Source organism: Ahaetulla prasina, chromosome 4 (assembly GCF_028640845.1).
Source record: "Ahaetulla prasina isolate Xishuangbanna chromosome 4, ASM2864084v1, whole genome shotgun sequence".
NCBI classification, from domain to species: domain Eukaryota; kingdom Metazoa; phylum Chordata; class Lepidosauria; order Squamata; family Colubridae; genus Ahaetulla; species Ahaetulla prasina.
The window spans coordinates 3,857,062-3,880,861 of record NC_080542.1 but is presented as its reverse complement, the minus strand read 5'-3'; the positions used below and the strand labels follow the sequence as shown (position 1 = coordinate 3,880,861).

General features: G+C 39.3%; 3 protein-coding genes and 5 non-coding genes across 8 annotated transcripts; 3 read left to right on the top strand and 5 right to left on the bottom strand.

Annotated features, from left to right (window-relative positions):
• The first annotated feature begins 8,859 nt into the window (after positions 1-8,859).
• LOC131198787 (histone H2B 5-like) lies at positions 8,860-9,570 on the top strand. The gene has a single exon (XM_058183836.1). It carries the CDS (start codon positions 9,081-9,083, stop codon positions 9,459-9,461), a length of 381 nt encoding a protein of 126 aa, XP_058039819.1. The 5' UTR covers positions 8,860-9,080; the 3' UTR covers positions 9,462-9,570.
• Positions 9,569-10,618, bottom strand: LOC131198785 (histone H3). The gene has a single exon (XM_058183834.1). It carries the CDS (start codon positions 10,381-10,383, stop codon positions 9,973-9,975), a length of 411 nt encoding a protein of 136 aa, XP_058039817.1. The 5' UTR covers positions 10,384-10,618; the 3' UTR covers positions 9,569-9,972.
• A 1,916-nt stretch (positions 10,619-12,534) lies between these two features.
• TRNAD-GUC (transfer RNA aspartic acid (anticodon GUC)) lies at positions 12,535-12,606 on the bottom strand. Its single transcript has one exon. It is a non-coding gene; the product is annotated as a tRNA-Asp (tRNA).
• Positions 12,607-15,264: 2,658 nt separating this feature from the next.
• Positions 15,265-16,546, top strand: LOC131198782 (histone H1-like). Its single transcript, XM_058183831.1, has one exon. It carries the CDS (start codon positions 15,284-15,286, stop codon positions 15,851-15,853), a length of 570 nt encoding a protein of 189 aa, XP_058039814.1. The 5' UTR covers positions 15,265-15,283; the 3' UTR covers positions 15,854-16,546.
• Positions 16,013-16,094, top strand: TRNAL-AAG (transfer RNA leucine (anticodon AAG)). Its single transcript has one exon. It is a non-coding gene; the product is annotated as a tRNA-Leu (tRNA).
• Positions 16,363-16,444, bottom strand: TRNAS-GCU (transfer RNA serine (anticodon GCU)). The gene has a single exon. It is a non-coding gene; the product is annotated as a tRNA-Ser (tRNA).
• Positions 16,547-21,254: 4,708 nt separating the features above from the next.
• On the bottom strand, positions 21,255-21,325 carry TRNAG-GCC (transfer RNA glycine (anticodon GCC)). The gene has a single exon. It is a non-coding gene; the product is annotated as a tRNA-Gly (tRNA).
• A 477-nt stretch (positions 21,326-21,802) lies between these two features.
• On the bottom strand, positions 21,803-21,874 carry TRNAQ-UUG (transfer RNA glutamine (anticodon UUG)). Its single transcript has one exon. It is a non-coding gene; the product is annotated as a tRNA-Gln (tRNA).
• Positions 21,875-23,800: the final 1,926 nt, after the last annotated feature.

Genomic DNA, 23,800 nt, shown 5'->3' with positions numbered 1-23,800 from the left:
GAAAGCAGTTTCAGCCAGACAGAATCAATAGCTCAGCTAATCTATTTTCTCGGTGATCAACTGGCTGCCTTTGCTGACTGAGGAGCTCTGGGATTTGAAGTCCACAATAAAATAAAATAAAATAAAATAAAATAAAATAATAAAATAATAAAATAAAATAAAATAATAAAATAAAATAAAATAAAATAATAAAATAAAATAAAATAAAATAATAAAATAAAATAAAATAAAATAAATAATAAAATAAAATAAAATAAAATAAAATAAAATAAAATAAAAATAAAATATTTGTGCAGCTTTCTGAGATTTGGGGTGTTTCTGTAGTATTTCACTCTAACTACACAAACACACAAAATCTCAGAAAGCTGTATGTGGCATATTGTGTGTGTGTGTTAGTTGTGTGTGTGTAAAGTGTGAAAGTTGGCTTTTGAGCTTTTTGTGGCTGTGTAAAGTGTGAAGTGCAGCTGCTTTTACATTGTGTGTGAGTCAGTTGTGTTGTGTTGTGTGTAAAGTGTGAAAGTTGGTTTTTGAGCTTTTGTGGCTATGTGAAGTGTGAAGTGCAGCTGCTTTTACATTGTGTGTGAGTCAGTTGTGTTGTGTTGTGTTGTGTGTGTGTAAAGTGTGAAAGTTGGTTTTTGGTACCTCTTATTGTTTTTTTATACTTTGTTTATTATTTTTATTATTTATTGTTAGTGGCCATGCCCACCAAGCCATCTGACCACCAAGCCACGCCCACCAATTAAGCCACGCCCACAGAACCAGTAGGGAAAATTTTTAGATTTCACCCCTGGTCCAAAGCAGGAAGGATGAGAAGTGCTTGATCTCCCGGGAAAGGCTCAGCAAAGGCAATAACTTCCTATGTCCTGCTCGATGACCTTGAGCGTACAGGTAATCCTCAATTTACAGCACTTCACTTAGTGACCGATCAAAGTTACAAAGGTACTTTAAAAAAAGCTTGTAAAATCTCATTTCTCACTGTTCTAGTAGTAAAATAAATAACAATGTCTCTGGGAAGATTTCTTTGTCTTGCTATCCAGGAATTCACACGATAAATTTTATCAATATAAAAGGCCACATCTACTGGCCGAACTGCCAAAATCTCTGCAAAGGCCTCCGAAAAAATTTGCTTCAAATTCTCATTTTTACATTCTTTCAGTCCACGGATTCGTAAAGCAAGTTCCATTGCTCTATATTGTACCAAAACAATTTCATCATCAACTTTATCCATTTTACATTGAACTGCCTCAATCTTATTTTCCAATTTTAAATTAACTTTCTTTATTTCTTCTACTTCCTGCTCCAATAAAATCACATTTGATGCCAGACCCTGTACTGCTGACACCAAACCTTCTTTAACTTCTTTATTTCCAGTTTGAATTTCTAACATCTGTTTTTTCATCTCTGACATTTCTTCTGTAATTAATTTAAACTTATCCTCTATCTGGGAAGTTTGCCAATTCATAGCATCGTTAAGAGATTCTTTCATAAATTCTTTCAGGTTATCCTGAAGTGCTTCCAAATTTAATGATTTTGTATCTGCTGTATGTGCTGGAGAGACTCCCGGTGTTAATGTTCCTGGGGTTTTTGTAACAGTTGACTTTAATTGTTTTGCTGCCATCTCTTAAAATTTCTCTTTAACTTAATATTACGTATAAACCTTTTAAGTCTTTTTTTTTTTTTCCCAGTCTCAGTATCTCTTCTCCCTTCTCATTACAATGTTTAAAAAAAAAATTTTTTTTCAGCTGGCCTCAGCTATAAACAACAGACAGTGAGACTTGTAACACTTTCGTTTTCAACTGTGTAGCTCATTAAAGAACGATCGGCATTTTCACTTTGAAATCAGATCCAAAACTTAAAAAAAAAAAAAATAACAGGGAATTGATTGATTACTTGCTTTTATAATTAGAGCTCTCCTGTTTCTGTTCAGTCCGGTATTATCTTCTTTAAGTTAAAATTGGTCCCGGCTAATATTACGTATAAACCTTTTAAGTCTTTTTTTTTTTTTTTTTTTTTCCAGTCTCAGTATCTCTTCTCCCTTCTCATTACAATGTTTAAAAAAAAAAATTTTTCCAGCTGGCCTCAGCTATAAACAACAGACAGTGAGACTTGTAACACTTTCGTTTTCAACTGTGTAGCTCATTAAAGAACGATCGGCATTTTCACTTTGAAATCAGATCCAAAACTTAAAAAAAAAAATAACAGGGAATTGATTGATTACTTGCTTTTATAATTAGAGCTCTCCTGTTTCTGTTCAGTCCGGTATTATCTTCTTTAAGTTAAAATTGGTCCCGGCTAATATTACGTATAAACCTTTTAAGTCTTTTTTTTTTTTTAAATCAGTCTCAATATCTCGATTTCTTCTCCCTTCTCATTACAATGTTTTTAAAAAAATTTCCAGCTGGCCTTCAGCAATAAACAGTAGACAGAGAATTGTAACACTTTCGTTTTCAACTGCGTAGCTCATTAAAGAACGATCGCCATTTTCACTTTGAAGTCAAGTCCAAAACTTAAAAAAAAAAAAATAACAGGGAATTGATTGATTACTTGCTTTTATAATTAGAGCTCTCCTGTTTCTGTTCAGTCCGGTATTATCTTCTTTAAGTTAAAATTGGTCCCGGAAGTTGGTCGCGGCAATTAGGTCTGCCGGAGCAGGAAAAAAGCCTCAGATCTGGAGCACTTTGAAGTTCTGAGGGGGCTTAACCCTTCGAGCCCCCTGGTATCTTCCAGGAGCTCTAGGGAAGCTCTACCTCTGCTTCCTTTTGCTCACCACCGCTTCTTCTCCCGAAGAGGGGGGTTTCCGAACTGCTGGACAGCTGATTGTCGCTGTCTTAGCAGTCCAACATGATCTTTTAAAGGAGACAAGATTCAAGCGGCCGGCCAAGACATTTTAATACTAAAGGAAATTCCCCCCAAAATGTTGAGAGGTAGGAAGGAGTTTGCTTTTTTGGTGAACGAACTTAAAAAACGTCAGATTGAGTATAGATGGGACATCCCAATTGGTATAATAGTTTACTATGAAGGGAAAGCACATCGTCTTAATACAGTCAGTAAAGCACAAGAGTTTTATGCTTATGTGCTTAATTGAAGTCCCCCACCTCCGGATGGTAGGAGAAAGGAAGGTGAAATTAAAGAAAAAGAAGTGATAGTAATGGAAGAAGACCGTTTACAAGCGTTGGATGTGTCTAAGATGGGATCAGAGATTCCAAAAGAGCCAAGGATGACAAGAGCAGCTGTCAAACGCAAGGAACAAGAAGAAAAGGCTCAACAGGTTCAATCTGCTATTACCAAGACGGAAACAGTGGGAGGAGCAAGGCCCAAAGAAAGATATGATTTGCGGCTGGTGCTTCAAAAGTTTCGATTGCTGATAATGGCAATTAGACTTTTATCTTGAATGTCAATGGATTAAACTCACCACAAAAGAGAAGAAAGATATTTCATTATTTGAAGCAATTTAAAATGACATTGTATGTTTACAAGAAACACATATTAGAACATTAGACCAGAAATATTTGATAAATTCAAATTGGGAATACATTTTGTTGCATCTGCTACAGAAAAGAAGAATGGACTAGTTGTTTATATAAAGAGTAATTTATCTGCAACATTAATTGAAGCGGATAATCAAGGAAGATATATTGCTATTGAACTTTTATTGGAAGGAGAAAATACTTTTAATAGGAGTTTATGCACCAAATCAACAACAAGAAAAATTTTATAAGTTTTACATAAAAGAATAACATCTTGGGATTATAAAACTTATATATTAATGGGTGATTGGAATGGAGTGATGGATACCCAGAAAGATAAAAGAAGTCTTAGAAATATTTCCAATCGTGTAAAACTGCCAAAGGCATTCTTTGATTTGATGGAAGATTTAGAATTGAGAGATGTATGGCGAGAACGCAATGAAAAGAGAGATTTTACATTTTTTCTGACAGACATCAATCTTTTCTAGGATTGATTTCATTTTAATTACTAATGATTTGTTTTTCAGAGTGAAGAAGACAAAATTTGTTCTAGAACCTTGTCTGATCATAGCCGGTATGGATTGAGTTAGATCGGGAAAAAGAGGCCAGGAGGTCGTGGAGGATGAATGAGAACTTGTTTAAATATGAACAAAATGTAAATGAATGTAAAACTCTAATGAAGGAATTTTTTTCTTTGAACATGGATAAAGGGACACCTATAGAGATAGTTTGGGACACCAGTAAAGCTTATATGAGGGGAATTTTATTAGAGATGAATAATAAATATAGAAATAGACTGCACAAAAGGCGAAAAGAACTAGAAGAGGAAATTAAAAGGAAGGAGCAGTTATTGGTAGGCAATCCAGGAGATAGTAAAACAAAAGAGTCAATAAATATATTAAGAGGTCAATTTAATATGTTAATGGCAGATCAGGTGGCAACTAATTTACAATATGTAAGACATAATTTGTTTAATAATTCTAATAAACCTGGAAGGTGGTTAGCATATTTATTAAGAAAGAAACAGAAACGACGTATAATTGATAAAATAGAATATAGAGGTAAGGAAGTATATCAGCAAAATTTGATTAAAAAAGCTTTTTTAGAATATTATACTAAGTTATATTCTAGAGATGTGATTAGTGATAAAGATATAGATAGATATTTACAGGACCACGGTATTTTAGAAATTACAGTAGATCAAAGGAAGAGTTGAATCAATTAATTTCTTCAGAGGAAATAGTGTTTGCAATTAAGCAGCTTAAAGCGAATAAAGCACCAGGTACAGATGGCTTGACAACTACTTATTATAAAAATTTACAAAATGAGATGATTGTACCACTTAAGGAGTTATTTAACAGAATACAAAGGGGAGGAGAAGCTCCTCCTTCATGGAGGACAGCTTTTATTTCATTAATACCTAAAGAAGATCGAGATGGTGTTAAACCAGAGAATTATAGGCCAATATCGCTTTTAAATACTGATTATAAGATATTTGCTAAGATACTAGCGAATAGATTGATGCCACTGATGAATCAATTAATTCATAATGACCAATCAGGATTTATTAAGGGGAGACAGATGAGATATAATATGAGACAAATTGTAAATTTACTTGAATATTTGGAAGGAAACAGCCAGGTTTCAGCAGCATTCCTCTTTTTGGATGCCGAAAAAGCTTTTGATAGATTGGATTGGCAGTTTTTGTTTAAAGTAATAGAAAAAATGCAATTTGGGGATTATTTTATTCAAGCAATTAAGGCTATATATCAAAAGCAAACAGCTCAAATAATAGTAAATGGTGGATTAACAGAATCTTTCAAGATTGAGAAAGGGACTAGACAAGGATGTCCCTTGTCACCATTATTATTCATTCTAACTTTGGAAATATTATTGAGTAAGATACGTGGTTTAGATCGAATAAAAGGAATTAGAATTAAAAATCAAGATTATAAATTAAGAGCGTTTGCAGATGATTTGGTTGTTTCTTTATCTCAACCAATACATTCAGCTGTATATTTGATGGAGACAATTGATCAGTATAGTAAGGTATCTGGGTTTAAAGTGAATCAACAGAAGACAAAATGATAATTAAAAATATGAATACACATCAGAGGAAGAATTAGAAAGAATAACTGGATATGAAGTAGTTAAAAAGGTTAAATACTTAGGAGTATACATTACAGCATCGAATGTAAAATTATATAAAAACAATTATGAGGTATTGTGGGGAAAAGTAATTAAAGAAATGGAGAAATGGAAGAAGTTACAATTATCATTGTTGGGAAGAGTGGCAGCTATAAAAATGAATGTTTTGCCTAGATTTTTATTTTTGTTTCAAATGATTCCAATTTTGAAGAAAGATGCAAATTTACAAGAATGGCAAAAGGATTAATAAATTTGTATGGAAGGGTAAAAACCGAGGATAAAGTTAAAAATAATGCAAGACGTTAGGAAAGAGGGGTTTAAAATGCCTAATTTGAAATTGTACTATGATGCAGTTGTTTTAACTTTAATTTCTGATTGGATTAATTTAACAGAGGAAAGGATTTTGAATATAGAAGGTTATGGTTTGTTATATGGATGGCACGCATATGTAATATATGACAAGAAAATTGATAAGACATTTAAGAATAATATGGTCAGAAGTGCGTTGTTGAGGATTTGGAAAAAATATCAATATAAGTTAGATGGAAAGATACCAATATGGACCATCCCCAGACATATGATAGAGAATATAAATATATTACAAAAAATGGAAGTTATCACTTACAAAGAGCTTTTGACTATGGAAAAAGGGAATTACAGTTGAAATCTAGGAGAAATTGAGGATGAAGGAAGAAATTATACATGGTTCCAGTATGGACAATTGCAATCTAGATGGAAAATAGATCAGAAAATTGGTATAAGGCAAAGTGATGATAATCTGGTAAAACAAATAAAAGATCAAGGTCAACAGCATATAAAGAGATTATATAATGTATTGGTTGAAATTGATTCAGAAATGGAGTTGGTTAAAGATTGTATGGTAAAATGGGCACAAAATTTTCAACAACCTATAATGTTAGAAACATGGGAAAAATTTGGGTGAGGAATGTTAAATTCACGCAAGCACAAAATTTAAGAGAAAATTTTTATAAAATGTTTTATAGATGGCATTTAGATCCTAAAAAACTGTCATGTATGTATCCAAATGTGAAAGCAAAATGTTGGAGATGTGATTGTGAGGATGCTACCTATTATCATATATGGTGGACTTGCAAAAAAGTTAAAGCCTTTTGGATTAAAATATGGTGGATTATGCAGAACATTTTGAAAAAGAAGATCAAGTTTGTTCCACAGTTCTTTTATTAGGAATAATCTCAGATTGCACTGTTATAGAGACAAAACTGATTCTGAATTTAATAACTGCTGCAAGATTATTGATTGCACAATATTGGAAGAAAGAAGACTTACCTACAATTGGAGAATGGATTAGTAAAGTATCAAATTTAGCAGAAATGGCAAAATTTCTGCCTACTTGAAAGACTGTACACAAGAAAAATATATATTGGAATGGAGGAAGTGGATTGATTATATTCAAAATAAGTATCAGATTAAAAATATCAATTAGTTTTTGAGTGAAGTTAGGAATTATTATGTATTAGTTTAAGAAAGAAGGGAATTGATAGTGTGATGGTGTGAAATGGAATATGTTTTATGTTATATTTTAGATTATGTTTGTTAGTTACAATACCCTGTATTCTGTTCTGGGAAGTCTCGGGGAAGGAGGCGGGAAGGGAAGACTATAAATTGATTGGTTGCCATTGTACAGGAATAATGGTAGAATTAAACAAGTTGAATGGTGTAATGTCGGGACTGCTCGGCAAACACTCCCGAAGGAAAGGGTAAGGAAGAGGAGTAAAGAAGGAAGAAAGTAGGTAGGTAGGTGGGTAGGGAGGAAAGAAGGAAGGGAGAAGAAAGGATAGGAGGAGGAGAAGAAGGAGATAGAGGGTTAGAAAGGATGGTAGTGAGAAGTGGGAAAGAGGAGGGGAAGTAGGAAAGCGAGGAGAAGGTGGTGGGGGAAGTTTAAGAAGGATGAGAAGGGAAGAAAGGATTAAAGGGGGGAGTGGCAGTCGAGCAGCCCTGACTGAGTATAATTTGAGTATAGGACTGATTGTTGGATAAGTGATTGTATTGTACACTGGTCAAATTGTGGGAATTATTATGGAAAAATAAAAAATTTTTGCAAAAAAAAAAAAAAAAAGTTACAAAGGTACTGAAAAAGTGACTTATGAACCGTTTTTCACACGTCTGACCGTTGCAGCCATCCCCCATGGTCCTGTGATCCAAAATTCAGATGCTTGGCAACTGGTACGTATTTCTGACAGTTACAGTGTCTCGGGGTCGTGGGATCCCCTTTTGTGACCTGACAAGCAAATCAGGGAAGCCTGATTCACTTAACAACCTGTGTAACTAACTTAATGGCCGCCATGATTCCCCATAACAAGTGTGGCAAGAAAGGGCATAAAATGGGGCCAAACTCACTTCACAAATGTCTCCCTTAGCAACCTAAGTTTTGGCCTCAATTATGTCATAAGTTGAGGGACACGGTGGCTTAGTGGCTAGGATGCTCAGCTTGTCGATCGAACGGTCAGCAGTTCAGCGGTTCGAATCCCTAGCGCCGCGGAACGGGGTGAGCTCCCGTTACTTATCCCAGCTTCTGCCAACCTAGTAGTTTGAAAGCACGTCAAAAATGCAAGTAGAAAAAATAGAGACCACCTTTGGTGGGAAGGGAACAGCGTTCCATGCGCCTTTGGCGTTGAGTCATGCCGGCCACATGACCACGGAGACGTCTTTGGACAGCGCTGGCTCTTCGGCTTTGAAACGGAGATGAGTACTGCCCCCTAGAGTCGGGAACGACTAGCACGTATGTGCGAGGGGAACCTTTACCTATGTCATAAGTCGAGGATTACCTGTACCCATGTAACCATTCATTTGTCTACGAATAGATAAAGAGTCAAGCTGAAGGAAATTCAAGAACAAAAAAATGGACAAAGGAAAACGTGACTGAATCAACACTTTTAAACATAACCTCAAACCTACCTATGGAGATTCTCAGTCATCCAGATTAGTTTCTTTTTCAAAAGGCAACTGTACTATTTCCCCCCCCCCTTTTTCCTCAGGGGAAAAAAAATACACCAGTCCAGTTGCCTTTTTAAAAAGCACCTTCGAGACAACCTTAACCATAAATTCTTTCTCAAGAATTTCCCATGTCTGAAAATGGGATCCTAGCTCATATTTCAGGGTATTTCAGCGGCTGCATTTTTTTTTTCTAGCAATCCCTATCTTGGGTGACGTTCAAACTGGCAAGCATTCATTGGATAGCTATTTAAATTACCACTGGCCAATTACAAGCGCGACTCTCCATGGCACAGCCAATAGAAACGTTTTTTTCTTATCCCCTAGAAAACCAAGCGTTTGAAAAAAAAGCGGCGCGCGGCGCGTTCCTCCCGCAGCCAATAGTGAAGTAGACCTCCGAGCACCTCATTTGCATAAGGCTGCTTATAAATACGAGCGTACGGGACTCTGTGCCATCAGTCCGCTATTCCAATTGGTAGCGTGCGTGTCAAGATGCCCGAGCCCGCGAAATCCGCGCCGGTGCCCAAGAAAGGGTCGAAGAAGGCCATCACCAAGACGCAGAAGAAAGGCGACAAGAAGCGCAGGAAGAGCCGCAAGGAGAGCTACTCCATCTACGTCTACAAGGTGCTGAAGCAGGTCCACCCCGACACCGGCATCTCCTCCAAGGCCATGAGCATCATGAACTCCTTCGTCAACGACATCTTCGAGCGCATCGCGGCCGAGGCGTCCCGCCTGGCTCACTACAACAAGCGCTCCACCATCACCTCCCGCGAGATCCAGACGGCCGTCCGCCTCCTGTTGCCCGGCGAGCTGGCCAAGCACGCCGTCTCCGAGGGCACCAAGGCCGTCACCAAGTACACCAGCTCCAAGTAGAGCGCAAGCTTGCCACCGGACCGCAGGGAAGACTTGCCTGCCAATCCCCCCCAAAAAAGGCTCTTTTAAGAGCCGCTCACTTTCTTCTGAAAGGGCTGTAAGCGCGTTATAATCCTCTCCTGGGAGCTTTAGAAACAAATTTTTAAATGTGGGAGGGAAAATATTAGTGGAAGTGGGCGTTTTCGACAAATCACGAGAAGTGAGAAGCGCGTATCAGCCGGGCTAGATGGCTCTTAGTGGCTTAAGCCGCTTGTCAAATCGGAAACTGTTCGAATCCTTAGTATCTTGTGCAATGATCCAGGGGGTTGGACTTGAAGATCCCTTCCAACTTTACTCGAAGGGAGGTCGTTTTAATGAATTAAAACAATTTTAAAAACTAGTGACAGAGAAGGTGGTGAGGGGAACGTAGATTCCCGCCTTAGTTTTGGGTAGCTTTCAGCACTTTTGGTGGACTATTTGATGGCTCTTAAAAGAGCCTTTTTATAAAAAAAAAACAAACACGCCTGCTTCTTTACGCCCGCTCTCCACGGATGCGGCGGGCCAGCTGGATGTCCTTGGGCATGATGGTGACCCGCTTGGCGTGGATGGCGCACAGGTTGGTGTCCTCGAAGAGCCCCACCAGGTAAGCCTCGCTCGCCTCCTGCAGAGCCATCACGGCCGAACTCTGGAAGCGCAGGTCGGTCTTGAAGTCCTGCGCGATCTCGCGCACCAAGCGCTGGAAGGGCAGCTTGCGGATCAGCAGCTCCGTCGACTTCTGGTAGCGGCGGATCTCCCTCAGGGCGACCGTGCCAGGGCGGTAGCGGTGAGGTTTCTTCACGCCGCCGGTGGCCGGCGCGCTTTTCCTCGCCGCCTTGGTGGCCAGCTGCTTGCGGGGCGCCTTCCCGCCGGTGGACTTACGAGCGGTCTGCTTGGTACGAGCCATCTCGATGTGAAGACAGAAGACAAGCCACCACCCCGCAAGCCGCAAAAGGAAGAATTAAAAAGAAACCGCCACCGGCCGCGCTATTTATACACTGCTTCCTTGGTTTTGATTGGTTGCCGTTTTCAGCCAATCACGTGGTGAATTTAAATGTGCCGCGCGCTGCGGGAATTTTGAAGGTGATTTACGGAAACGCGACTTCGTTCGTTTTTCCGGGATCGAGGATAAATGTGCAACAATTAAAAACAACTCTTTTTACCTAATTGCCCAATTACTCAGAATAAATCAAGATTCTGAATGAATAAACTTCAGAAGTTAAGAGCTTACTTTCTATGTCAAAGGGGAAAAAAAAGAAATCAGTCCCTTTAATGTAATATTTCCTAAATTAAAATTAAAAAAAAAAATCTCGTGAGAAAAATAATCAGAGGAAGGGAATGGGGCGGCCTTTTGCCTGACTTGCAAACGAAGTTTGCGGACCTTTTGCCGCGAGCTTAAGGGGTACCTATTTTTCCGCGCAGGACTGGCATAGAATTTTTAGATGTTTTTATGGGTTTTTTAATTTTTAATTTGTTTTTAGGGTTTAAAATATATTTTAAATTTTGAGCCAAATTTTGAATAAGTTTTTTAGCTATTGTATGTATTTGACTGTTGTTTTTATTTGGCTGTTAACTGCCCTGAGTCCCTCAGGAGAAGGGCGGTATACAAATTAAAATATTATTATTATTATTATTAAGGACTATTAAACAGGGTACACTGACACCGTGCAGTTTCACACGAACGTCAGATCTTAGGCTAACGACAAAGCTAAACCTGTTTTTTAAAAATAATATTAATAAAAAAGAACAGAAGAGGCTGCGAGATAAGGCACTGCCAAGCAACTACAATCCTTTCGGACCTTTGAATCGCTAGCTTGATAGGTTACTAATATACTAATATCCATATGATCCATATACTAATGTAACTATACTACGTAGTATACCATATTAATATATTATATAGCTAGTATATAGTAATATATATCTATATATTAGATACAATGATATACTATATGCTACATACTAGCTATATAATATGCAGTAATAATATAGTCTATATTAGATAGATGATAGAGATATAGAATAGAATAGAATAGAATAGAATAGAATAGAATAGAATAGAATTTTTTATTGGCCAAGTGTGATTGGACACACAAGGAATTTGTCTTGGTGCATATGCTCCCAGTGTACATAAAAGATACGTTCATCAAGGTACAACACTTACAATACAATGATAGTCATAGGCTACATATTTAATGATTATACAGAGATACTATATGCTACACACTAGCTATATAATATGCAGTCTACTGTCTGTACTACTGTTTGTACTATGCAGTACTAACAGTCTACAGTCTACTGTAGAGACTACTATATAGACTATTAGTAGTGCATATTGCAGTGTACGCTTTAACATACCATAGTATCAGGGGCAAAATCCAGCAGCTTCTGACAGGTTCTGGAGAACCGGTAGTGGAAATTTTGAGCAGTTTGGAGAACTTGGCAAATAATCACCTCTGGCTGGCAACAGAATGGGGTGGGAATGGAGATTTCGCAATATCCGTCCCCTGGAGTGGGGTGGGAATGGGGATTTTGCAGTATCCTTCCCCCAGGAGTGGGGAGGGAATGGGGATTTTGCCGTATCCTTCCCCTGCCACGCCCCCCAAGCCACACCCCCCCCAAACAGTAGTAAAAAAAAACTGCATAGTACAGCATAGAATGATATAATAGTATTAGTGGGTTATGTTATAGCCTACTAACTAAGCTAAGGCAAGAAATACATTAAAGGAAAATATTTACCGGATTTTCAGCAACTGATTTCTTTTCACATCTCGGATACCAAAGAAATATGTGAGGTGGGGGATTAATTGGGAAGGAGGAAAGCAGGCGCGGCGAAATTCCATTCATGCGAGATTCGTCTTCAATGACGCCTTCACACCTGGAGGGGGCGTGGCTTCTGGCCGCCCATTCATTTCTCGGGGTTGGAACTCCTTCAATTCATCGCAACGAAGCGACCCTTCGATTCATTCATTTCCCCCCAAAGGCCGCCGCGCTTCTTAAATCTTTTTCCGAATACCCAAGAATTTATTCTATGTTTCTTTATTAAAAACGTTGGTATCTCCCCGTCGGGGAATCGAACCCCGGTCTCCCGCGTGACAGGCGGGGATACTTACCACTATACTAACGAGGAGAACGCTGGAAGAATTTCTTCGCCTGCCTGTTTTCAAGACACCGGAAGAGAAATGAATGAACAAAATGTTTCAATAATTCTACATTCGCTTTCATGAATTCTTCTATTGAAAGATGAGATCCACTCCTGCAACACGCACAACAAAAAGTTGTATGACTGTGGTTGTCATACCATTATTCTTATTAAATCTGTTCTAGGGACATCTTGAGAAACAGCAGGGCAGAAATTTTCACTGTCTTCCTCCGAGATCTCTTCTCTATTTCCCTATCCAAGCCTCCAACCCTGCATTTCCCATCCAAATACTCAGTTTCCTTAATTGTTTGGGGTTTGCCTTCCAATAAAGAGATTTATTTATTTTTTTCTTTGCCTGTGGAGAAAGGAAATCTTCAGAACCAATTAGGGCCTCTGGCCAAAAATGCCATGAGATCTGGTGTCTTGCACGGTTCCCAGTTAAACAAATTGGTTTAAATGGCTTTTTTTTTAAAAAAAAGATTGAATTGGTTTTATCGTTATGTATTATAAATATGATTGATTATTTTTCGGGGCACCTCAAGAAGACTAATCCTCAGGGTTTGAAAGCTGTCTTTTCAGGAAGAAATCTTTAAAAACTAGAGTAAAATCATCTGATTTTTTTTTAAGTGCCTTTACCAAGTCACACCAATTTTTAAGCTCTCTGGAACACTTGCTTTCTCCAGGAAAAGAAACGGCAAATTCTCTGGGAAAACAGTTTGGGAAATATTTGTGAACGTATATACAGTATATATAGTAGGAGTGTCCAATCTTGGAAACTTAAAAACCTGTGGACTTCAACTCCCAGAATTCCTCAGCCAGCTTGGGGAATTCTGGGAGTTGAAGTCCACAGGTCTTAGTAACCAAGGTTGAGCAACTGCTGAGGTTCATAGCATTCATAGCAATTAGGGCCTCTGGCCAAAAATGCCATGAGATCTGGTGTCTTGCACGGTTCCCAGTTAAACAAATTGGTTTAAATGGCTTTTTTTTTAAAAAAAAGATTGAATTGGTTTTATCGTTATGTATTATAAATATGATTGATTATTTTTCGGGGCACCTCAAGAAGACTAATCCTCAGGGTTTGAAAGCTGTCTTTTCAGGAAGAAATCTTTAAAAACTAGAGTAAAATCATCTGATTTTTTTTTAAGTGCCTTTACCAAGTCACACCAATTTTTAAGCTCTCTGGAACACTTGCTTTCTCCAGGAAAAGAAACGGCAAATTCTCTGGGAAAACAGTTTGGGAAATATTTGTGAACGTATATACAGTATATATAGTAGGAGTGTCCAATCTTGGAAACTTAAAAACCTGTGGACTTCAACTCCCAGAATTCCTCAGCCAGCGCTTGGGGAATTCTGGGAGTTGAAGTCCACAGGTCTTAAAGTAACCAAGGTTGAGCAACTGCTGAGGTTCATAGCATTCATAGCAATTAGGCCTCTACAATTTACAAGCAGCTGCCCAAAGAGCGTGATAGAATAAGAACTGAGTTATAAAATACAAAATAAAAAAGAATAATTAATCCAAAAATAGACAAATCTTTGCAATATCTAATACTTCACATATTAACAGCAGGAAGGACTGCTGTTGCATATGGATGGAAACAAAACAAAAAAAAATCCCAAAAGTTTTATCCAAAAACTTTCTACTATTGACCTCACCCCATTCCTAAGAGGACCATAAGGGGCGTGCATAAGCGCACAAACGTGCCTACCGTTCCTGTCCTATTGTGTGTTTTTTTATATATATATATATATGTTTATTTACTATATAATCTTTTTGTATGATACCTACATATATTGTTGTGACAAATAAATAAATAAATAAAATGTACCATAAGAGGAAATAATAATCCGAAAAATCCTACACTACGCAGAAATGAACAAGATGATGCCGGAAATTAAGGAAAGGGAAGAGTCGGAAGAGTGTGGAACAAATTATATGATTGGTTAGAAAAAAAGAGATCAAAATAATAAATGGGAATGTTAATCTAATTAAGTTAAAACTAGGAAGTGTATGTTACTGAATAGTGTTAACCGGATAATGACGGTTCCATAAATAAATACCAATGTAAATATAAGCACTGAATAAGAACAGAGAATATACAGTATATCTATGTCGATACAGCAAGGTGTAAAATTATATATGATGTAAAGTTAAGTCTAAGTGTTTTTAATGTGTTTTTGGTTTTTGTTGTATTTTTTTATTTTGTTTTTAAAAGTTAAAAGCCTAATAAAAATTATTTTCAAAAAGAAAAAGAAAGAAAAAGAACTGAGTTATAAAATACATGGCAAACAATCCTTTATTTATTTATTTTCGCCAAAAAAAAAAATTGCCTATTTTTTTGCGAGCAGAGAAAAAAAAGCAAGCGTCTTTTTTTCCCCCAGACGTTTCACTTCTCCGAAGTGTGAAACATCCGGACGCTAAAAACCCCCATCCTCCCCCGTCGATCGTCCCTGAAATCAGAAGGACCCGCGGGACAAATCGCTCCGAACGATTTGAATTCAACGCGTGTTTGAAAAACACCAAAGTCGCGAAAGTCTTTTTTTTTTTTTAAAGGCCCGCTTCCAAAACCGACCAATCAGAGCGCGACCTCTGCTATAAATACCAGGCGCCGCGAACGTTTAAGTTCCAGTTGAAGTCTGACGGCGGAGGTGGAGGACGTGTTCTGCGATGGCTGAGGTAGCCCCGGCTCCGGCGACGAAAGCGGCGGCGAGGAGAGCGGCGGGCGCCACCAAGGCGCGGAAGCCGGCCGGCCCCAGCGTGACGGAGCTGCTGATGCAGGCGGTGACGGCTTCTAAGGAGCGCGGCGGCATCTCCTTGGCCGCGCTGAAGAAATCTCTGGCGGCGTCGGGCTACGACGTGGAGAAGAACAACAGCCGCGTCAAGCTGGGACTGAAGAGCCTGGTGACCAAAGGGACGCTGCTGCAGACGAAGGGCACGGGAGCCTCGGGTTCCTTCAAGCTCAACAAGAAGCAGGCCGACCCCAAGGACAAGGCGGCCCGCAAGAAGCAGCAGCAATCGGCGGGGGCCAAAAACGCCAAGAAGCCCACCGGCGCCGCCAAGAAGGCGAAAAAGGCTCCGGTTGCCGCCGGGGCGAAGAAACCCGTCAAAAAGGCTGTCAAAAAGCCCACCTCACTGGTGGCCAAGAAGCCGAAAAGTCCCGCCAAACCCCTGAAGGCGAAGGCAAAAGCCAAGCCTAAGGCCGCCACGAAGGCCAAAGCCGCCCCTAAAAAGAAGTGAAGCGCCGGCCGGCTTTCGCTTCAACCCAACGGCTCTTTTAAGAGCCACCTCAAAATGATCTCGGGAAAGAGTTGAGCCATTGCGGACCGGTGTGAAGACTATAAACATCCTTCGGTTTGGTTTTGGAGGGAAATACTGGCGAGGGGAAAGAACGGGGAAGGTAGCGTGGCCGAGCGGTCTAAGGCGCTGGATTAAGGCTCCAGTCTCTTCGGAGGCGTGGGTTCGAATCCCACCGCTGCCAGGAATTTTTTTTTTAAAAACCATCCCAATGCATCTTAACTTTTTTATTTGTACATCTAATAGGACTTTTAAAACTTTTGGAGACCAAAACGGAAGGGCGTTGCTTTATATCTTAAATTTAAAAGGAACCCCATTTTTTCCCCCAGGAGAGTATCAGTAGATGACTAGATGACCTCCAGGATCCCTTTTCCAACTAGTTACTGTAGGAAGCCTCAACTTCCACCCAAAGCAAAAAAATGTAAACCGTCATCCCTTGCGTAGCCTAATGCCGACGAGGATGGGATTCGAACCCACGCGTGCAGAGCACAATGGATTAGCAGTCCATCGCCTTAACCACTCGGCCACCTCGTCGTTCTGCGTGTTCAGTCCTGGGGTTTTCTCCTGCCCAAGTATAGAGTAAAAAATAACTAAATCCCACTTTTATGTGTATTAAAATAAAAGCGTTGCATACTGTTTCTAGTCCCTTTTTTTTCCTCCTCCCCACGATTTCTTCCCCCCCCCCCCCGTATTATTCGGAGTTTGGTTTGAAAGCCAGAAAGCATGAATTAATGCTTAATTCCTTCATTTGAGCTCTTTTCTCCACCTCTGACCCTGAAAAATGCGGGATTATCTCCCATCTTCGCTGATCCGCCTTAAAATAGAAACGGGGAGAGAGAAACTGGGGGGGGGGGAAGTCATTAAAAACACTTCAATCCTACATGTCTTCTAATGGCCAACCCTGATTATGTTAACTTGAAGTTGCAGGAGCTGTCCAGGTGCTGTGCAGGAAGCGAGAATAATCTGACTTGGCTCGCTTCCTTTTTTAAAAAAATATTTTTTTATTAACCATTTTCTTCATTTTCACATCACGATTCCCATCTTTACAACACTCCTGTTGTAAAGGAGTGTTGTCCTGTTGCAATATGTATACATTCATATTATAAATACACTATATAGTTGATGTTCCGAATATATACTTTGTTGCTTGTATCCTTACTATTGATATTGTTTCCGGGTTGCGTATTTGTACCCTATGACTATCATTAAGTGTTGTACCTTAGAATTCTTGATGAACGTATCTTTTATGTACAGTGAGAGCATAGGCACCAAGACAAATTCCTTGTCTGTCCAATGACACTTGGCCAATAAATTCTATTCTATTGATATTGTTTCCTGATTGCTTATTTGTACCCTATAACTATCATTAAGTGTTGTACCTTATGATTCTTGATGATCTTTTATGTACACTGAGAGTTTAGGCACCAAGACCTCTGGTGGCTCAGCAGACTAAGTCTGTCTGTTATTAACACAACTGCTTGCAATTACTGCAGGGTCAAGTCCCACCAGGCCCAAGGTTGACTCAGCCTTCCATCCTTTATAAGATAGGTAAAATGAGGACCCAGATTGTTGGGGGCAATAAAAGTTGACTTTGTATATAATATACAAATGGATGAAGACTATTGCTTAACACAGTGTAAGCCGCCCTGAGTCTTCGGAGAAGGGCGGGATATAAATTCAAATTTTAAAAAAAAGGCAAATTCCTTGTGTGTCCAATCACACTTGGCCAATAAAAAAATTCTATTCTATTCTATATTTACATTCTACATTTTATAACATCTAACTATAATACTCTACATTCTTCACCTATCTTTATCATTACTATCTTTTTGTTTGTTAATCGTCTTTTCTTAATTTCCTAATTTCTCCCACTTAATTTCCTTCCACTTATGACTGTAACTTTGTTGCTTGTATCCTTACAATTTATACTGATATTGTTTCCTGATTGCTTATTTGTACCCTATGGCTATCATTAAGTGTTGTATCATTAAGTGTTAAATTTGTACCATATGACTATCATTAAGTGTTGTTAAGTGTTGTACCTTGATGAAGGTATCTTTTCTTTTATGTACACTGAGAGCGTATGCACCAAGACAAATTCCTTGTGTGTCCAATCACACTTGGCCAATAAAAATTCTATCTACTCTATTCTTTGCATCTACTATCTAACTCGGGTCGGCAACCTTAAACACTCAGAGCCACAAACGTCTTAACCGGAAGCCCTCGTTCAATTCTGGAACTGACCAGAAGTCCGGTTCCCCCCCACCATAGAGTCTCCTCCTAGCGCGGCGTCATTTTTCCTCTACCTGCCCTTACCAAAAGACCTATCAATTGTGGAGCCGACTGGCAACAGGGAGCCGCAGCAGAGGGTTGAAAGAGCCACATGCACGAGTGCACTTTAAGGTGTTGGTTACAACCTTTAAAGCGCTCCATGGCTTAGGGCCTGGGTACTTACGGGACCGCCTGCTGTTACCACACGCCTCCCACCGACCCGTACGCTCTCACAGAGAGGGACTTCTCAGGGTGCCGTCCGCCAAACAATGTCGGCTGGCGGCCCCCAGGGGAAGGTCCTTCTCTGTGGGGGCTCCCACACTCTGGAACGAGCTTCCCCCGGGTTTACGCCAAATACCTGACCTTCGGACCTTCCGCCGCGAACTGAAGACACATCTTTTCATTCGCGCGGGGCTGGCTTAAAATCTTATCGGTTTTTTTTTTTTTTTAATTCAAAAAGTTTTACAAAATTTTTTTCCCCTTTCCCCCCCTCCTCTCTCCTCCCTTCACAACCCCCCTCCCCCCCCCGACTTCCCGGAACGGGCACAAGGTATAGTTAAAAATAAAACAAACATATGCTAAAAAATTTTCATCCCAACTTAATTATACCCCTACAATCATCAATTCCTAACTTCCCCCAAAAACAATCAAGAATAATACCTCATAATCATTCAAAAACAGTCTGATAACTCTTAGTCTGATATCTACGTTGAATATAATCAATCCATTTTTTCCATTCCTTTAAGTATCTTTCTTGCGTATTGTCTTTTAAGATATATTAATACACCTCTCATAAAAGCTTTACTGGAGTCCCAAACCATTTCTATCGATGTTTCATTATTCAAATTATAATCAAAAAATTCTTTCATCTGCTTTTTACATTGATTTACATTATCCTGATATCTAAACAAATTTTCATTTAATCTCCAAGTTCTTCTACCCTCTTTTCCATATTGCAATTCCATCCAAACAGGACTATGATCAGACAAACATCTTGGAAATATCTTAGTTTTCTTCACCCTAAAAAGCAAATCATTAGAAATTAAAATAAAATCAATATGTGAGAAGGATTGATGCCTATCAGAGAAAAAAGTATAGTCTCTTTCCTCCAAATTCCGCAGTCTCCATACATCTCTTAACTCAAAATCTTCTATCATATCAAAAAAGGATTTAGGCAGCTTTGCATGTGCAGGTATCTTCTTGGAAGAAATTCTCTTGTCCTTTCGTGTATCTATTACTCCATTCCAATCTCCCAATATAATGCACGATTTATAATCCCATAGAATCAACTTTTTATCGGTTTTTTAAATTTCTTAAATTATTATTAATTTTAAATGGGATTTTAGTTTTTATATATTTTAAAGTTTTCAGGCTAATTATAATAAGTTTTTTAAATGTGCATTTTAAATTGTACATTGTTATTGTCTTTTTTACTTCTGCCTGTACACCGCCCTGAGTCCTTCGGGAGAAGGGCGGTATAAAAATCAAATAAATAAATAAATAAATAAATAAATGCGGCTCCAGAGCTGCAGGTTGCTGACTCCTGATCTAACCAGCCAATACCATTCATTCCAAATCAAACTGTGATGAAATAAGTATAGGAAAATGGGAAAAGGGGCAGAATCCTAAGGAACTGTGTTCAAATCCCACTCTTAGTATTAGAAGATTCATATTATACAGGCAAGTCAAGAAATGTTAAAATTGCTTAACCACAATTATAAGTACAGGATGTTCATAGCCGAAACCGCAGACAGCTTGACAGGTAACTGAACTTAGATCGCTTTGCCAGACACCTGTGCCCTAGTTAACAGAAGGACACATGAAATGGGCCCAATGAGATAGTGGGCTGTCAATAAGCCAATCATGCTCTGATATATGATGGTATAACTATATAGAGAAAGATGTTTTTTTTTTCATTTTCCTGTTTCCTGTATTGTCTCAAGTATAAAGATACGTACATGAGAACACCTCGTTGTTCAGTGGGTTATAGTTGCATAAAACCACTGTTCCTGCGCGTATAATAAACTTGTTCTGTTCATCTAGGAATTCTCTGAGTCCTTTAATTCTATAACAAAACAGTATTCCATTTCTCCTTTATCTTTTATTTCCATTTGTCAGCCTATCGAACTCTGCACAGTCAAATATTTTCTTTATCACCATTTCTTCAGCTGGTATATTTCCATGCTTCCAATTTTGCATGGAGACAATCCTAGCTGCTCTAATTACATGTAATATTAAATATTGAGGGTTTTTTAAATTGTAGTTCTCTAGTAAGCAAGGGTGTCCAAACTTGGCAACTTTAAGACTTGCGGCCTTTCAACTCCCAGAATTCCTCAGCCAACAAAGCTGAAGTTCACATGTCTTAAAGTTGCCAAGTTTGGACCACTCCTGCTAGTAAGAACATCTCTTATCTTGCTTCCTGCTTGATTTATTTCAGCCCCTTAGAAAACATGAAAAGGAACTAAAAGAACCTTTCAACGTATATAAATAGAATAGAATAGAATAGAATAGAATAGAATAGAATAGAATAGAATAGAATAGAATAGAATAGAATAGAATAGAATAGAATTTTATTGGCCAAGTGTGATTGGACACACAAGGAATTTGTCTTGGTGCATATGCTCTCAGTGTACATAAAAGAAAAGATACCTTCATCAAGGTACAACATTTACAACACAATTGATGGTCAATATATCAATATAAATCATAAGGATTGCCAGCAACAAGATATAGTCATACAGTCATAAGTGGAAAGAGATTGGTGATGGGAACGATGAGAAGATTAATAGTAGTGCAGATTCAGTAAATAGTTTGACAGTGTTGACGGAATTATTTGTTTAGCGGAGTGATGGCCTTCGGGAAAAAACTGTTAAATAAATAAATAAATAAATAAATAAATAAATAAATAAATAAATAAAGAAGCACATTTCCAATCTTGGGTTGAGGGAGAAAAGAAATAGCGATTGACAGATCCTAAAAGAGTTTTTTTTTTAAAAAAAATCTTATTTGGGATAATAGTCTTTTTCAGTCAAAAAAGCAGACTCAATAATAATATTTTTTTAAAAAGTTGTGTTGCATTGGCCGGGAATCGAACCCGGGCCTCCCGCGTGGCAGGCGAGAATTCTACCACTGAACCACCAATGCTCCGATGGAGAAACTTTTCACCCATCCAATACTGTAGGCCTAAAATTGAGAATATATATATTTTTGCTCCCCTAAATATTATTCTTTTCATCCCCAGCAGGTCTTTCGTTTCTTCCCAATTCTGGCCAATGACCTCTCCTCAAACTCCCAGCCTGCCTCTCTCATGGCAGCTTTTCTCAAATCCTTTAAAGAGGGGATGAACTTCAACTCCCAGAATTCACCAGCACAATGAAGAAGAGAAAAAAAAAACATGCACAGCAAAACTGGCTTAGGGAATTCTGGGAGTTGAAGTCCATCCCACTTAAAGGCGCCAAGTTTCTTTTTTTTTTTTAAACCCTGCCTGAAAGTAAACCCTTTGCATTTTTTGCACCGGGTGGCAAAAGATACCTCTTCCCCCTCCCCGCTTTTGGGGAAAAAACCCATCCACCCACTGAAAAAAAATTAAAATTAAAATTTAAAAAACGTTTTTTAAAAGTGAGGTTCCACCGAGATTTGAACTCGGATCGCTGGATTCAAAGTCCAGAGTGCTAACCATTACACCATGGAACCGGCGACGCTTCCGCTGCCTCCTCCGCCTTTCTTGTCTGCCACTCAAGCAGATTTGCCCTGACCCGACTCCGCATTTCTCAACGTTCTCATGGCATCCTGGAACACGGGGGTGGGGGGGGGGAGAAGCAGCTGAAGCCGGGAGCTGCATCTGCAATCGCCCTTGTCCGGGCTTGGGTCTCGGGGGCCCCCCAAAAAAGGAAGCCGGCTGATTCCCCCCAAGGAGCTGATTAGGAGCCAGTGGGAAAGGAGACCACCTGGAGATCTCACTGGGGATGGTGGTGGGTTAAAAAAAGCAGGGAGGAATTTAGGATTTGGGGGAGGGGAAGGTGGAATGGTGCAATAACGAGACTGCTGGTTAACGTAAAAGCACAGATTTTTGTTTCAAACAGATTAATAAGAGTTGAAAGGGACCTTGTAGGTCATCTAGTCCAACCCCAACCCCAACCCCCGCCGCCTAAAGCAGGAGATTTATCCCATTCCAGACAAATAGTTGTCCATTTGGTCCATTGTCCAGTCTCTTCTTGAAAACCTCCCGTGTTGGAGCATCCCACAACTTCTACAGCTAGACACTGTTTCTACGGAATACAGAATAGTGTTGGAAGAAATATCCATCTGGGTTCAGTTCCAAGTGGGGACAAAGACACTGGAAACATGGAGGCTGCTTGGAAAGATGGTTTAATGGTGGTCAGGATCACATGGCTTGAGTTCCTGAACAGAAAAGGGATGAGATCCTGTGCGCTCCTTGGCTTTATGCTTTCTCTGAGATTTGAACTCTCTGGGGCACAGGAAGAGTCTCCTGATTGGTTGTCAGACTCCCGGGGGGGGGGGGTGAGGGGGTCTTAGCTAACCTTGCTGGCTGATGTAATCTTCCCAGGTGTCATGTGGTGAGTTTCTGTTGCTAGGCGGGCCCTATTGTGTTGCAGATGATGGCCCATTGACAAAGGTGGGGAGAATGAGTTTCTGCCTCTGGCCTATTGACAAAGGTGGGGGGAAATGAGTGAGCTTGGCTGAGGCTTTAATGGCCCATTGACAAAGGTGGAGGGGGTGGCAGGGAGCTGCTTTCTCTCCATTTCTCTTCATTCTCTCTCCATTTCTCATCCAGGGAAATACATTCTGCCTTTTAAATATTTTCTAAAATATTTCATTCTTGTAGGAGGGGGGTGGGTGCTAACTTCCTACAATCGGAAGGGATCTTGTAGGTCATCTAGTCCAACCCCCACCCCCACCCCCACCCAAGCAGGAGACTCCACACCATTTGCGACAAATGGCAGTCCAGTCACTTCTTGAGAGCTTCCAGTGATGTCGATGATGATCTTGATTTACAACCATTTAGGAACCGTCTGAAATCGCAAAACGGGCCTCGCCAGGGAGAACCGAGACCCAGTTCTGAAGTTCCAACATCGGTGGATGTCGTTAGTTCTTACACCTCTCTGAAAAACATTTCTATTGTTTCCCCACCCCCCCAAGTTTTTTTTTTAAATTTTATTTTACATGTACACGTTATTGCGAGAGCAGTACGGCACCTGGGTAGCATAGATTTTGGTGCAAATAAGAATAACAACGTTCCTCGTATTTGTTACATTCATCCAACTTTTGTAATTCTAATGTGAATAGAATAGAATAGAATAGAATATTTGGAAGGGAATAGAATAGAATAGAATAGAAATAGAAATAGAATAGAATAGAATAGAAAATATGGAATGGAATAGAGAAGAATAGAATATGGAATGGAATGTCTCCTTCTTTTTCTTCCTTCCTTCCATCCTTTTCTTCTGCTTCCCTCCCTCTCTCTTCTTTCTCTTTCTTTCTTTCTTTCTTTCTTTCTTTCTTTTTCTTTCTTAATAATCTCAGAATCAAGCTGGATGGGACCTCTGAGGTCTTCTAGTCCAGCCCGCTCCTCAAGCAGTAGACTCTATACCATTTCAG